Genomic DNA, 17,279 nt, shown 5'->3' on the forward strand with positions numbered 1-17,279 from the left:
TATTTGAATTGTACCCTTTCAGTACATCGGGGACAGTGAAAACGTGCCTCATTTCCCTGGGTCAAGCAGCTACAGATGTTACCCCAGACTCAAATTGTCAACAATCCTCATTCAATGGTTTGCTGTCTGTGTGTTTTCCTGCACGTGACTGATTCTCAAAAGTAATCTATTCGAAGTAAATTGTTTCAGACGATGTGATAGGGAGCTAGGTAAGAGATTTCATGTGATGCCATCATGTAAGCACAAGAGTAGAAAATGCTCATTGATCAGCTCAGTGTACATGTGAATGGGCGTTGGTTAGCTCAGTTGGCTGGACAGCTGGGCTGCAATGCACCGTATTGCCAATAGTGTGGGTTCAATTCCCATACTGTCTGAGGTTACCACGAAGGACTGTCCTGCTCTATCTCTTCCCCCTCACCTGAGGCAGGGTGATCCCATTGTTAAACCACTGCCAGTTGTCTGACACCCCAATGAGAGAGTGATCCTATGGTTGACTTTATCATTGTGTGAATTACTGTGAAAATTGAGCACATAAGAAGCTATAGAAGTAAAAACCAAGTCAGACCAATGATGCTGGTGAATCAATCCCAAGCTGATCCAGTTGACTGATGAATTCATGGAATCAGGACAGACTTCTCACCACTTACAGGTTTCAACTATAGGGCAAGACTGGATTGGGACTGAGCCAGGTATGCCAGCATTTTGACAAATTATAAATTGCATGACGATGGGATAGGGAAGATCGTGGTGATGATGGAATACACATCTGGGAATTATATCGAACTATCTTCGCCATCGTCACCAGATTGCACCAATGACTTGTTGAGCCACAACTGGCCTGTATTTTACACCTAGAGCTAGCAAACAATGCAAGTACAGTAGTGGCTCACTAATGGAAACGTATTAAGAACATTTATCTGGGGAGATGCAGCACTTTGCATTTTGTCTTCTTGAATCTATTGCTCAATATTCTAGAAAATTAACCTTTAAATTCAGAAAAATATTTCAGCCAGTTGGCGCTGGATAATAAGTTTCCAATGTTTTTAAGCGTAGGGGCATTTTAGGTGAACCCTTCTCTTTCTAATGGCTACAAGATTTACTGAATTCAACCATTCCATTGTGGCTCCTTTTATAGATACTATAGACTGGATATGAATTGATGGACCAAATTGCTGCAATCATTACTCCCACTGCAGAACCAAATTAAAGTACAAACTTTAAAATTAAACGATCAAAGTTGTTCATGTAACTTTAAAAGTGGCACACGGAATAAATTCAACACTGGGTAGGTGTGACTATTGAAAGCAAAACTTCAAAACCTAGGGCTTGGTGTAACATTATCCTCTGTAAATTCCCTAACATCAATATCCTAGAACACGACTCCCCAAACCGCGGGTCAATCTTCAGTTGAGGATCCTGAAATTGTAAGCTCTGAAGCAGCAGGGCTTCCTATACTCTCTTCACATGCCTCCAACGCTTATAATATAACACCCTTTCTCTCTGCAGACCCACAATTATACAATTCTCCCTGTGGGATCATGGCAGCTTGAATTTGCAATGGGGTCATAATGGGAAAATAAAGGGTTGGGAAGATTGATTCCAGGGATTACTATTGAGCAAAAACTTTAAAACAACTTTGTAAATATTGTGTCTACCAGAATAGATCAGAGGCTGGGTATTCTGAAATGAGTGACTGACCTCAGTCCTGGAAAGGTTCACCCTCTGCGAAGTCCACATCCGGACTTTGATGGATGCCTGGTTCAGTCGGCTCTGAAAACACTGAAGAAGCTCAACACTATCCAGGATAAAGCCACCTGCCTGAATGGTACCCCATTCCCCCAAACCCCTCTCAACCACTAACCTCATTTAAACACCAGTGCATTAAGATTGACTAAGTGACCTGTTTATTTGGAAACCTGGTGCAAACATGCTAGGCTGAATGGCCTCATTATACATTGTAACAATTCTGTGATTATGGCTGCATTTGTATCATGTACACAATGAGTTCCAGAGACTTACCAAGCCTTTTTTTCTGACAACATCTTCCTACCTGTTAACCTCCACCATCGAGAAGGACAAAGGAAGCAGGCGCATGAGAACAGCAAAATCCACCAAGCTGCACACCATCCAGACTTGGAATTATATCACTATTTCTTTAGAATTACTGGATCAAAATCCTGGAATTCCTTACGGACATGCCTAAACCCCTGGGTTTCAGCTATTCCAGAAGGTAGCTCACCACAACCATCTCAAAAGCAACTAGGCACGGGCAATAAATGCTGGCCTTGCCAGAGAATGTACACCTTTCTCAAAAATAATGTTAAAAATGTAAGTAAAAATAAGCAAATTGAAATGAGATGCAATGCATGAAATTGATATGACTAATGTAATCTTCAATATGACCTTCCCTGTTCATTTACAGTGTAATTTCCACGCCTGGCGCCGTGCTTTATTTCAAACCTGACACACACATACATTCACCAGATTTTGTGTGGGAGCATAATGATGCTGTTGATAACTTAATGATTTAAGTGCATACTGTGCAAATGACAAGCATCAACATGGAGAAGACTGGAGTATGAACTTGGCATGTTGCAGCAGACCGAAGAAAACAATGCTGTTCATTTTCATGCGAAGAAACTGAATGCATTTGACAACGCCATTTCTGATTCCTGATCCACCGGTATTTCCTGGCACTGGTTTCACTTCAGCTCTCTCAGTGTTTGGAAACCCGTTCCCATTTGAGCACTGTTCCCTGGCGACCTTAGCCAAAGTAGGAGAAGAAATCAAACTCACCGTTAAATTCTGCCAACCTACACATATCTGCTCCAAGCTCTGAAGTTACTGGCAGTGCTTGTCGAACTTTCAAATTGGTTTCCCTGTTTGAAGAAGTCAGAAGTATATCATTTTATCACCATGCACAAAACAGACACAGAAACATGCTTTCAAATTAAGCATTTTTAAAGATGCGTTACAATTTTGAACACACAGGTGAAGAACCAAATTATTCCTCACGTGGCATGTAGTTCCAAATGATACTTTTAGATACTTTCTAATCAATCTATTCAAAGGCGTTATTACACGCCTCTGGATTAGCCAGATCTTGAACTGAGGCCTCCCAGCCCAGAGGTATGGATGACACCACTGCATAACCAGAGTTTAGCACAAATATCTTGGTCTTTGAAGGGTTAGAATTACAGTAAGAAAGCTACATTCTACCTATCCAATAGAACACTGCCCCATAATTGCCGTGCTCAATCAATATTTACATAGTTAAAAACCATGCTTTAAACTGCATTGATCCTCTGGCTTACTCTTGTCTGAGTCAGAAAGTTGTGGGTTCAAGACTCTCATCAGAGTCTTTGGGCACAGAAACCGAGCCTAACACTTCAGCAGAGATCACATTAAATAAACTGAGGATCTCTTTGTCGTTTTCAGTGCAATAAGACAACAACTTATTTTCATATCAGAGATAAATTTATAAAAGTCACATTTGATCTCAGGGTGAGCTTCAGTCCTCATACTCTAGTCATCTCTATAACTGTCTATTTTCACCTCTGTTAGATCACCCAACTTCATTCCTGTCCTAGCTCAGCTGCTGCAAATGGCATCAATGTGGATTTCACCAGCTGCAAAATCTCCCCTCCCCCCACTGCATCCCAAAACCAGTCCAGTTTGTCCCCGCCTCCCTAACCTGTTCTTCCTCTCAATTATCCCCTCCTCCCACCTCAAGCCACACCTCCATTTCCTACCTACTAACCTCATCCCGCCCTCTTGATCTGCCCATCCTCCCCGGACTGACCTATCCCCTCCCTACCTCCCCACCTATCTTCTCCTCTATCCATCTTCGGTCCGCCTCTCCCTCTCTCCCGATTTATTTCAGAATCCTCTTTCCATCCTCCTTTTCTGATGAAGGGTCTAGGCCCAAAACGTCAGCTTTTGTGCTCCTAAGATGCTGCTTGGCCTGCTGTGTTCATCTAGCTCTACACTCTGTTAACTTATTTTCATATAGATTAGAATAGATTAGATTCCCTACAGTGTGGAAACAGGCCCTTTGGCCCAACAAGTCCACACCACCCCTTGAAGCATCCCACCTAGACTCATCCCCTATAACCCACACACCCCCTGAACACTATGGGCAATTTAGCATGGCCGATCCACCTAGCCTGCACATCTTTGGACTGTGGGAGGAAACCAGAGCACCCGGAGAAAACCCACGCAGTCATGGGGAGAATGTGCAAACTCCACACAGACAGTCGCCTGAGGCTGGAATTGAACCCGGGTTCCCTGGTGCTGTGAGGCTGCAGTGCTAACCACTGAGCCACCATGCCTTTAGCGTAACAAAACTTTGGAGATAAGCCAGTGGGTTGTAATTAGAGGATTGCAGCTGGTGAGGAGCATCTTGAGGCTGAAGGAGATGACAGAGATAGGGAGGGGTAAGACCATGGTGGGATTTGCAAAGAAGGAGCTGCTGGAATCGGAATTGAGTAAGCTCAGGAGTGACAGGTGAAGGGGACTTGTTGTGAATTAAGACACAGGGGTCAGTATTTGAATGGTTTAGGTAAGATACAATGTGGGGGACCAGCTAGGAGTGTATTGGAAGAATTGAATGTCAGAGGTAACAAAGACACAAACAAGGTTTGCAGCAGCTGAGCTAGGACAGGAATGAAGTTGGGTGATCGAACAGAGGTGAAAATAGACAGTTATAGAGATGACTAGAGTATGAGGACTGAAGCTCACCCTGAGATCAAATGTGACTTTTATAAACACCGGGCTCCTGAAGGCAGTTACGTCCAAACTGTCTCCTTTAATTCGACGTAAAATGGAGTAATGTGGAAAGGTGAATCCTAAATCTTTCTGGAGAAAAATCTGTGTGATCTGCTTGATATGGAGGCAGAATCTCAAATGAAATCTTATTCCATGTTAGGTGCAGGTTTTAACACCTGGACACAAGGAAGGGGTAGGTTGGTCCTGCTGCTGCCCAAACTTTGAAGAGCCAAGAAATTTGAGAAAAGAAGATCCACAACACATGCTGCTATGTCACACAGGAGGAATTTTTTTTTGCACTAACTACCACTCAGAGTATTGGTGAGGACAGATCCCCAGCTCAAAGAAACAAAAGGTAATGAACAGTTACAGCCACAAAGTTGCCACCATTAGAATCAGAGATCCCCAGCATGTGGAAAGAGGCTATTCACCCCATTGAGCACTAATCCTCCAAACAGCATCCCACCCAGTGTTCCCTATAAGCCTGCATTTCCCATTGGCTAATCCACCTTGCCTGTACATCCTTGGACATTTGAAGGCAATTGAGCATGGTCAGTTCATCTAACCTGCACATCTTTGGACTGTGGGTGGAAACCCATACGGACATAGGATGAACATACAAACTCCACAGAGACAATACCCAAAACTGGAATCAAATGCAGGCTCCTGGTGCTCCGAGGCAACAGCGCTATCTACGGAGACATCACGCAACCCTGGAAATCCATTTAAGCATACTTTTAAAAAGATAGTGGAGATTTACTCCCGTGGGACAATGCAAGGGGATTTTATTAACACTGGGAGAAGCTTGGGACTTTAAACAGAAGTCCACATTTCTGCTGATTGTGCAGTGTAATGTATAAATAAATGTGATGTGTAGTTTTTGGTTGGGTCCAGACGGTAATAGAGAGCACCTGCTTAGTTGCTTGTTGTGTTCGCTACCTATTAAGTAATATCTAGCCAATGTTGTTACTTTGCTTAAGTAAAAAAGTGGAATATTGTCATGAAATCCCTTGTTTCATATCAGTTTTAAATTTATATCACTTTCTAGAAGTTATCAGTCTCTACAGGGATTGTAACAACGACACCAAGGTTGCAAAGCGAGCAGTTTAATGTCTCAGACGGTTGCCACGATGAGAGATGGTGTCAGTAGCTATGGAACAGAGTTTGGAATGAGGATTGAAAACAATGGCTCCAGACTTCTCACTACTAACCTGAAAACATTTCTGCTCATACAGGACTCAATGTTGGACAAGCTGTCTGACAGCAATAGTGGAGATGACAAAAAAGCTGGTAATGAGATGGTGCACACTTAATAATTTCATAGTGGAGCAGCCTAATATTCAACCTTCATCCCTCAAACAACATCCACTAACATTGTGCTGTTTCTAGGAATTTGCAGCGCACAAATTGTCAGCTTTGCTTCTGACATTACAAGAGAGTTTACATAATTTACTACCTGTGGAGTGTCTGAGGACATTACAGATGATACACAAACACAGGCTCTTTCATCGTTTCCCTATTAATGCTCAGATTTGTGACTTGTTTTCAGGTACAAATATACTAACTCCCTCACCTATTTAAACAGTGAAAAGAATTTCCAAATAGTGATTGCAACAACTAGTTACAGTCACCAGGTGGCTCCACTTTACAAGTACTGGTCTCAATGGGCACTGAAAGCTAAGACCAATCATTGTACAACAGATATGACCATCTTTTACAGTAACCAGCTACAAACTTGGCCTTGCTTTGAACTAAGTATGTCCTAGAGGTATTATTGCTGGACAGTCATCCAGAAACTCAGCTAATGTTCTGGGAACGTGGGTTCGAATCCCACCATGGTGATAATGGAATCTGAATTCAAAGAAAGAATCTGGATTCAAGAATCTACTGATGACCATGAACCCCTTACCAACAAAACCCATCCAGCTCACTAATGTCCTTCAGAGAAGGAAATCTGCCAATTTAACCTGGAGTGGCCTACATGTGACTCCAGACCCACAGCAATGTGGTTGACTCTCAACTGCCCTCTGAAATGGCCTAGTAAGCTAGGGATGGGCAACAAGTGCTGGTTCTGCAGCGATGCCAGTGTCCCACGAGTGGATTAAAGAAAGGTCAAACACAACTTTAAAATGTGCAGCTGGTGAAAAGTGAAGTAGCACCGAAGGAGGGAAATGCTACAAGGAAAGGACGGCCACCATCAGCAACTGGATTTTGATACCTGTAGTTGCCAAAGAAACATAGGCATTAGGAGCAGGAGTAGGCCCCTAAGCCCTTCAAGCCTGCTCTGCTATTTAATGTGGTCATGGCTGATCATCCGACTCAATATCCCGCTCCTGCTTCCTCATCATACCCTTTTCTTCAGCCCCAAGAGCTATATCTCACTTCTTTTCAAAACGATGTAATACAATTTGGCCTCAACTACTTTCTCTAGCAGAGAATTCCACAGGCTGGGACGAAAGCGGAGGAAATTTCGCCCCATCTCGATCCTAAATGGTCTACTCTATATCCTTACGCTGTGGCCCCTGGTTCTGGACTCCTTCTGAACATCCATTCCCAAAGTCTAACCTGTCTGAAATCTGCTTTGATCTTTATCAAGGATGGCCTGCAATCCTCTGCAAAGATTATTTTTACAAAAGGCAGCAATAAAACCTGATGGTAATGGTAGGGGTGGAGAAAAGAAGGATGTTGCATGTATAATTCCAGTGAAGAGCTAAGCAAATCATCAAGTTAATTCTGTTAGACGCCAGTTGTGAGGAAGGGTCACTGGGCCCAAAACGTTGACTCTGACTTTTCTCCACAGATGCTGCCAGATCTGCTGAGAATATCCAGCAATTTCTGTTTCTGTTTCAGATTTCCAGCATCTGCAGTTCTTTTGGTTTTTTTTAATCAAGTGAACTCTGTGGTGGAGGAATAAAGGTTGGCCTGGACACGAGGGGCACTCGGTATCATGGTTTGTTTCATATCCAGGTGAAGGGGGCAGTTGGAGCCTCAGTTTAACCCTTCGACTGACCAACATTAACACTGCTGCACTTCCTCGGTCTTGCACTGAAGTATTGGTATGCACATCTCTGCAGTAGGAGTCGAGTTCACAATTTTGTGACTCAGAGCTGTGTGTGTCACCACCAAGCTATTGTTTCAAGTGCACATTTAGAGCGGACAAAAATTCATAGCTAGTGGAATCAATACTATATCATATAGATATGTATACGAAGGCTTTCCAGAAATGGTCCATTAGTCAGGCACAAGTGTCGAGAGGAAAGAGAGAGTGAGAAAATAAACAGAAATGCCTTATGATTTGGGAATAAGAGTATGAGGAACTTCTCAGTGCAAATCTGGAGATTCCATGTTTGACTCATAGAACAAGGTTTAATTCCTGCTCACGTCACCTATTGGACTGGTTTCACTAATAGTGGCCTGGGCCAGGGATGTAATGCCAGCTACAACAAGCTATTCATTAAAAAAATTTCTGAACAAATAGGCAGACTTAATATCTCCCAAACACATCTCCTGATGGCCTTCATGACTCACTGCAGATCACACAATGTCTGTGGCCTAGGCATTTTCAATTCTCATAGATGGTGGAAAACATGTTGGTGGTTGAATTGTGTTGAATGTGTACCTTGCCTTGAAAAACTACACGCACCATCAGATCACTCAGTTTGTCTGCTGTGGGTTCGTAAGCTGTACACACAGAAATCAGTCAGTTTGCCTTCATGTTTGTTTCATAACTTGCAATGTGTTTTATGCTTCAAATAAACTAATGCATGGAGTTCAGTTCTGAGGAAGGGTCATCGGACTGGAAATGTTAACTTTGTTCTTTCCTTCACAGATGCTGCCAGACCTGCTGAGCTTTGCCAGCAACGTTGTTTTAGTTCCAGAATTACAGCATCTGCAGTTCTTTTGGTTTTTACTTAATGCATGGAGTTTATCATTCTCTGATGAGCAATTGATTATTAGACTATTAACACTGATAACATGACAGTCTGAATTTTGTCTATAACAAAGGAGGAGTGCTTTCTTTAAAAAAAGGGTTTACAATAGATGCCCCATTTAAGGAATGTTCTCGTTGCTGTGGCAACTTTCACACATTGATGGAGAAGCGTTGGGGTCTGGGCTAGGAGAGAATGAATTCACTTTGTTTGTTAAAGATGTATAAAGACGCAACATTGCAAGCTGTGGAATATCTGCCAGTTATGAGGCTACGTTACATTTTAGCGATTCCACCAAGCATTAAATTGCTTGTCGTCTCTACTTAACAGATTCAGTTTAGTTTGCAAGTTAAATTGATTTTGCTGGATTGGACAGAGATCCCAGACACTTACCCATCAAGCTCTGCTGTCTCGACATAACCAAGACCATGAGGTTCACTACTTGACAGCAGCAACAGATCAGCCTGAAAGGTGATGTAACAAGTGAAGGTTAAGAAAGTACATCAAATGAAATCATTTTTAATCAGAACACAGTGAATTAGCATTCTGAACCTGCAACACTACTTCCATATACTTTTAAGGACATAAGAAATAAGAGCTGGAGGAGACTACAAAGTCTCTCAGGCCTATTTGGCCATTCAATATGAACATGATTGATTGTTGGTCTCAGTTCCACTGTCTCGCCTGTTCCTCAGATCCACCAATTCCCTGAGAAACTGTCCGACTCAGTCTTAAATACCATGGAGAGCCCATAACACTCCAAAGATTTGAAATTCTTCTCGATGTCGAAAATTCTCAGCTGGGTCCTAAAAGATTGGACTCTCAGCCTGAGAATGTGCCCTGAATTTCAAGACTCTCTAGCCAGGGAAAAGCAACCTCAGTGCCTAGGCTCCTGGAGAATCAAGCGACTTCAATGAGATTACCTCTCATTCATTTATACTGCAGAAATAGCATAGGCCAAAGTTACACAGCCATTCATTACAGGACAACCTTCTCATTCCATAATTAATCTGATGGGCTTTCGATACAAGTTTCGCGTCCCTTGCATAAGGCGGCTGTAAGTGGCAGGTATGGTGGAACTAAAATTGTACCAACTTTTCATTCATAAAAACTGGCAGCAAAATTCCTCTGATATAACAAGGTGTAGAGCTGGATGAACTCACCAGGCCAAGCAGTATCAGAGGAACAGGAAGGCTGACGTTTCGGGCCTAATTTTCTGAAGGAGGGTCTAGGCCCGAAACATCAGCCTTCCTGCTCCGGAGATGCTGCTTGGCCTGCTGTGTTCATCCAGTTCTACACCTTGTTATCTCAGATTCTCCAGCATCTGCAGTTCCTGCTATCTTTGAAGCAAAATTCCTCTGTTGGAGTGGCAAAGTGAATAGCAAGTTGGAACAACCGCTGGAGGACTTAACTAAAACTTGAAAGAATAATCTTAAGGTTCCCTAATGAACACGAGGCACTGCCTGATCAGTACTAAACCTTGGAAGGAATTCATGGATTAAATTCACCCTCAAAACTTGGAGAGAGTGGGGTGGAGGGAACAATAGGAGCGGGACTTGAACAGGGTGAACACGAGGCAGAAATAATTTATAAAAAAAAACCTGTCAGCAATCCAAGAATTACAGTGTCAAACAAGTAACTGCTTAAGATAAATTGACAGAAATGACCTTTTCCTATTCAATGCACCGGTAGCAAAATACAACAATATTTAAAGATCCCAACGGGTAGGTCCCTTTTCTTGATTTAATGAGCAGCACTGCATTTTATTGCAAAAATGCGGAGTGGGGAAATTGGGATTAGGGATAGCTGGTGTGTTTCTGGGTAGTGAACAGAAGTGTGATGTTTGGCAGGAGTGTAGAGAAGGTTTTAGTTTTCTTTAGAGTGTGGTTGTGAGACTGTGAGTGATGGAGGTGATTGAACACCTTCAGCCGGTTGGTAGGTGTTGGGGAAGTGGGGGGGAAGGGGAGGAACTTTAAAAAAAAGAGCTGAAAAATAGTGAGACTGACAGAGAGGCTGAAAGCAATCAATGGCATTACAAGGTAGTATGGGCACAGAGGGAACCAATCAGGATTCTCTACAAAAGTAGTTACATTATACAGTATATTTGCTATATTGAAGAGACAGCTAAGTCAGTTAGTGTAGTAAACCAGGATTAGGAGCCAGAAGAGCTGCTAGGACAGTGAGTCACACAAAATTGACAAAATAGACAAATGGAGTATAGCTAAACGTAGAAGTGAGACAGAATGCATGTATTATAGCTGAGTTGTATACACACATTTTGTTGTGTTATAGCAAATTTAGTAATCCGTTGTTTCTGAATGTCAGGAATATTTTCCAACATATCACTGCTCTCTGTATGAAAACGGACCTCTGTTTGAAGTGGTTTATCCCTTCTGGACTGGATGCCTATTTGTGGAATGGGCTATTCCAGGAGTTTGGTTGTTATTTGATCAGGAATTTGACAAAGTTTGAAGGCACTCATTAGTTTTAGCTAACCTCATTAGTTTTCACAGCTTAGAAACCCCCAGCAATTTAAAACTGCTTTCCATTAGTAATAAAGCATGGTAACTGCATGAATAAATGTAGTTTGCAGAACTTGCTCTCAGCACTCATCTTTCTAAGGACAGGATTAGTGCACAATACAGAACTGAATTCCAGTAAGGAGGTACAGACTCACACTGCTTTAATGCTACAGATTATTTGATCTGAAATAGTTATATTTCACTTTACTGACTTTGATCAGACACTGTTCAAAATCATAATCCCATTTTGTAACAATCAAGTGACAGGAGGAGCTGAATCCCAATTTAATCCATGTACGGTCAGGGTCTTTCACAGACTAGAAGAAGAATTGAAACATTAATTTTTTTTAAAAAATCTATATATAATTGGGGCACAGCTTTAAGTGCAAGTAGGCTGAAGGTGTTCAAGAAGAACACCTAATAACACATTCCTAGCAATAAACACAGTCAGGCAGGATTGCGTCAATCCGGAGAACAAATTTATAAATAATTAGGATTTTAACAAGCACTTACAGCCACAAACTGATTGTTTTCCAATTTGATTATGTCTCCTACACGGACATTCATCCATTTCTCATTCTGTAGCCTGGGCAAAAACATGCAGAACATGTTACAATTGTCCCCCACTCAGCAAGTCACTTCTGTAGAATACACACACTACACAGAACATAGCAATCATTAAAAAAAGCTTTGCTCGTTTTCAATCCTCTGCATGCCTATGTGTCTCCTGTTTTTATGGTCATGACATTGGGATAGTTGGGAACTGGGAAACTGACTCGGTTTCTATTTCTCGTAACCAGCTTCAACAAAGAACCTTCAGTTCAGCAAGGTCATTTGTACATCCTTCAGTACAGTGTGAAAAGAACAATTTACTGTACTCGTGGCATTTTCTTTGTGTAAATATTCATGTTCAAAGTGTGCACTTGTGTTGGAAAATAAAACACTTGGCATTTCAGGTACCCAGGGCAGGATTTTCCCAGCATTCTCCGAGCCCCACAGTCAGGCTTGAATGGATGTTAGAAGCCCACATACTGAGTACAAAACATCACTTGGAAGCCAACTGCCATCCAAAGAGCAAGCTTACCATATGCTTAAGGGCAGTGGGTGGTCTCACAAAGCCAATGGGAGGCGTCCCAGCTTAAAAGGAACATCAGGCTACAACTTGAGACAACAGAGGTGCCTTCTCTCCAACTGGTCTTTATTCAAAACTCAGAATGGCTTTTGTAGCCTGGGGACCACTGTGGGGGGAGTGCCTCTGTACACTGACAGTTGATGATGGATGCAGGCTGTAAGGGCAAGCAGTCGGGAAAACCTGTTCTGGTTATGTGCCTCATCAAAAGAGAGAAAGAGAGGCAAATGTGATCTATTTCCTGCACGAATGTTCCTGTCTTCACTGTGAGTGAGATTGCCATGTTAGTGCCAAATTAGCACGGGTTTCATATTCCACAGCCATGTTCACTGGGAAATGAATAGAGAGATCAAAATAGCTCTTTATAGTCAGCATATGCACAAAATACTTCATCCCTGCAATATCAGCTGGATTTGGACAGAGGTTCCAGATACATGAAGCTGGTGTTCGAATTGTTCGTTGTACTTATATGCAGATGGAGTTCATTAATTAGGTCTTTCACTTCAGCATATCTGAGTGCGTCATTTCCTGCTTCAAATAAATGTTAATTCAAATTTTTTTCAAACTCCCTTTAAGGATTTGATTTTCATTCAACTGTCCTTTAAGGGCCTGTAACTTGGTAATTTGTTTAGTTGATTTAACTTCGATTCATTAAGGTTCAAAACCATTATATAGAGACATTTAGGTTAGGTTAGATTCCCTACAGTGTGGAAACAGGCCCTTCAGCCCAACAAGTCCACACCGCCCCTTGAAGCATCCCACCCAGACCCATCTCCCTATAACCCACACACCCCTAAACACTACGGGAAATTTAGCATGGCCAATCCACCTAGCCTGCACATCTTTGGATTGTGGGAGGAAACCGGAGCACCCAGAGGAAACCCGCGCAGACACGGAGAAAACGTGCAAACTCCACACAGACAGTCGCCCGAGACGGGAATCGAACCCGGGTCCCTGGTGCTGTGAGGCTGCAGTGCTAACCACTGAGCCACCATGCCGCCCACTGAACAGCATTGCAATTGCATTAGGAGACATATAATTTATAATGTTTATAATTCTGATCTTCATAAATAAATGCAAGATTGAGTAAAGATCTGCTCTAGCAGTATCCTCCACTAGCTAGCTTTCTGAAATAGAACACTAACCAATAAGCAAAGCAACCTATCCTCTCGAACAGAACTTCCTGCACATGCCATTATTCTGGCCGAAGTGGGAATGAATACTGTAGTGCCAACTATGCCGCAACTAGTTCACTTTCATTCCCTTCAAGTTATACCAAATACAGTGGAATGGAGACTAATTGGACCTGGTTATGCCATGCTTCTTCATTAATGGCATTCATGAGAAGGTCACAGACTGGTGCCATCTGTTAGGAATGTCAGAGTAATTTGAAATTGAAAAATGCCACACGCTCTTTTAAACATTTAACTTCAATAAGCAGAAATGTTACAGTGCAGCTATTGAATTTAATTGTCAAATAGATGGGTAAAAATATAGAAATTGAAATAATACTCTATGAAATTTGGAATCACGTTTCCCTCTCTGTGGTATCAAGTTTGTTGAGTCTTTGTATTGTAGGTTGCTGACTTCACTTTATTGGAAATTGGAGTCCCTTTAAAACTGAAGTTTTCTAGTACTTTCTGCATTGTGGGAGACCTGATACAACAGCTGCTATAGCAGCATTATATCCTTCAACATTTAGACTGAAAAAGGACAAAAGTTCTGAGAAAGTCACAATATTCACTTGGATTACTGAAGACAAGATGTTCCCTTAAGGTGACAGGAAAGAATGACCGATATAACATCTTGTGTACCCTCTCATCAATGCAATGGTTGGAACAATAGAAATTTTGTTCTAGAAAGATTGATAACGAAGCTCGAGACACAGGTGAGCAAAGGACAATGGGCATTCTTACAACATGAGTAGCTGTTCTGTGTTCTTTGGCTAGAATGTCAAAAGAGTGACTGACACAGGTAAATTGCCGACCCCTCGAAACAGGCATTATTGATAAGTACGCGGGTCGGAGGGCAGTCATTATCAAGCAGTCCTGGTAGGTGATCTCATCAGGATGCTGTTCTAATTTAAAAATTGAGGGAAAACCCAGGGAAAAGTCCCCTCACTCTTCATCAGGAAGTTGTCTTTATAACTTTAATGAAACTGACACACTCTGTGCCAATTGCCTGTACGTCGTTTGGTCCCAGCAGACTATCCTCAATGGTCATGTTTGTACAGTGTTCTTTGTCTCATCGACTAATATATCATCTTTAAGTTGTTGCTGAACATTTTAAACTGAACATTTTATCTGAAAGTTCCTTACAAATGGGAAACTGCCTATGTTAGGTGACTGTGATCATAAACCCCCAAAACGTAACAAGTCTCACACCGATCCATTATTTATCCAGTGTAATTCTTAATGCTGCCAGGTGGCTAATTACCTCTGCAGTGTTGAGAGAGCAGAATAAGAGTGTCCTGGAATCAAAATAACAGCATTTCAAACTCATCCTAATTAAACTATCATCTTGAAGATTACAGAGATAAAGTTGAGTGTATAGTGTACCTGAAGGCCTACTGCACTTATTAGAATCTTTATGCTCAAGCCCTGGTAGAGAAACAGCAGCACTTCCTACAATTAGCTTCAATTATTTACTCTGGTGTTTCATCTATGGTCTTATATGCATCTGTCGTGTTAACTCGAAGGTAGCTGTGTAAATGTATGTTTGGCTGCATTTTCCTAAAAGCTTTAATTAATATAATTAGCAAACTTAAACATCTGCAATCGGCTAAACTTAATTTAATTTTGAAAGCAATGGAAATATTTGGAGAATAAAAAACAAAACACTTGAAGAACAAATTGCGTAACTCACATATTCTGGCCCGAGAATAGGGACAACAATGAAGGCTGGAATTGAGCTCACAATAGAGAAGCCACCTGTTAGAGCACAGAACAGTACAGTCCAGGAATGAGCCCTTCAGCTCATGATGTTTTGCCAAACATGGTGCAAAATTAAACTGATCCTTTCTGCCTGCCCTTGGTCCATGTCTCTCCATTCCTTGCATATTCATGTGCTTATCTAAAAATCTCTTAAATGCTCCTATTGTATCTTCCTCCAGCACCAGCCCTGGCAGCCCATTCCAGGTTCCTACCACTCTGTGTGTTTAAAAACAACACGACCCTCACACCTCCCTCGAACTTTCTCCCTCTCATCCTAAATGCATGCCCCTGTTATTAGACATTTCAACTCTGGGAAAAAGATTTTGACCGTCAACTCTGTCTATACATCTCATAATTTTATAGAGTTCTTTTAAGTCTTCCCTCAGCCTTCACTGCTCCAGAGGAAACAACCCGGGATTTTCTAGCCTCACCACTACACCGTAACCCTAAGACAAACGAAAGACAGGCTCCAAGAACATCAGCAGCTCTCTATTACCACCAGAACCTGTCCTGGTTCATTCTTAAAAGGACCATCATTTGCCACATTGTTAATGAGGAAACCTGTGTATAGCAGAAAACTGCCATAGGCCAGTTGGACCAAATCACCTAGTTGTGTTTTCTTCAAAGTGCTAAACACATGCTACAGATTGTGTTCCCCTCAGCCACCTTCCTTTAAACAACACTCAATAACATGTACATTAAAATTACTTGAAATGTATTTTAGGGAACAAGAATAAAACAGCCAGGATAGAAAACAGAAAGTCAGGAGTCAACAGAGCACATTATTCTAAAAGGGAAGTAACTTAGTAATTGGTGATGTAAAAGAACTGATGTTTATCTCACTTCAGCGAGCACCCAAGCAAACTAAAACTTACCTCAAAAGGTTTACAGTGTCAATATGACCACTGAATAAATTCCCTTCATTTCACTTGTGTGGAAAACATGGACTGCCCTTTATTACACCAGCTTTCTAGATCTTGCTCATTGCTGGAGCTGAATATACATGGGTTATTGGGCACCTCTCAGTAGCCTTATAAGTGTCAATGTAAAAAAGAATGCTTTAAAGGGGGAAAAGTACATTAACAGATCAAAGGTGAAGGAATCTGAGAGTCAGTCCATGTTACAAGTTTACTTTCAAATATAAAGGAGTCTTTTTTTTGTATAACTTTTTATTTGCATTTCATCATTCAATATAAACTCCAGTCTGCCTTCTCCCATTCCTAACCAAATCCCCATCCCAGAGGAAATTCACCTTTTTTCAGTTTTGAAAAACCTCCCACCAAATCGTCCAATTAACTAATTAGTCTGCTTTTTAACCTTACCTACGTCCACATGGAAGTAATACGGTCATGTATCTGCTTACATTGTCTCTATCAAGAAGGAATTTAGAGAGATAGAGAGCGAGAGATAGAGAGCGAGAGATAGAGAGCGAGAGATCGAGAGCGAGAGATCGAGAGATCGAGAGCGAGAGATCGAGAGCGAGAGATCGAGAGCGAGAGATCGAGAGCGAGAGATCGAGAGCGAGAGATCGAGAGCGAGAGATCGAGAGCGAGAGATCGAGAGCGAGAGATCGAGAGCGAGAGATCGAGAGCGAGAGATCGAGAGCGAGAGATCGAGAGCGAGAGATCGAGAGCGAGAGATCGAGAGCGAGAGATCGAGAGCGAGATAGAGAGAGATATATATATTGTTTCCTCGGGTAGATTACTGAAAGTTTTTGACATTTTTCATATTGTATGCGTCAAAAAGTAAAGCTGGGAAATTAAAATGACGCAGGGTGCACCCTATAGAGTTCCTGAATATCAAGTAATGATTTGGCCTGAACTAAGTCTTCATTTTCAACATTACTGCAATAATTAGGTTAGACCGCACTTGGAATACTGCATCCAGTTCTGGTCGCCCTATTATAGGAAAGATGTGGATGCTTTGGAGAGGGTTCAGAGGAGGTTTACCAGGATGCTGCCTGGACTGGAGGGCTTATCTTATGAAGAGAGGTTGACTG

At 41.9% G+C, this 17,279-nt stretch overlaps 1 protein-coding gene across 4 annotated transcripts in view; it reads right to left on the bottom strand.

Moving 5' to 3' along the window:
* atp8b4 (ATPase phospholipid transporting 8B4) overlaps positions 1–17,279 on the bottom strand; it is a 239,036-nt gene that overhangs the window by 78,978 nt on the left and 142,779 nt on the right. For all 4 annotated transcript variants that reach the window (XM_048562970.2, XM_048562969.2, XM_048562971.2 and 1 more), the window contains 3 exons: positions 11,732–11,804; positions 9,090–9,160; positions 2,797–2,879 (listed from right to left, as the gene is read on the bottom strand). In XM_048562970.2, the coding sequence (XP_048418927.1) occupies positions 2,797–2,879; positions 9,090–9,160; positions 11,732–11,804 (227 nt within the window). The remainder of the gene's footprint in view (positions 1–2,796; positions 2,880–9,089; positions 9,161–11,731; positions 11,805–17,279) is intronic.

Source organism: Stegostoma tigrinum, chromosome 33 (genome assembly GCF_030684315.1).
Source record: "Stegostoma tigrinum isolate sSteTig4 chromosome 33, sSteTig4.hap1, whole genome shotgun sequence".
Classification (NCBI taxonomy): domain Eukaryota; kingdom Metazoa; phylum Chordata; class Chondrichthyes; order Orectolobiformes; family Stegostomatidae; genus Stegostoma; species Stegostoma tigrinum.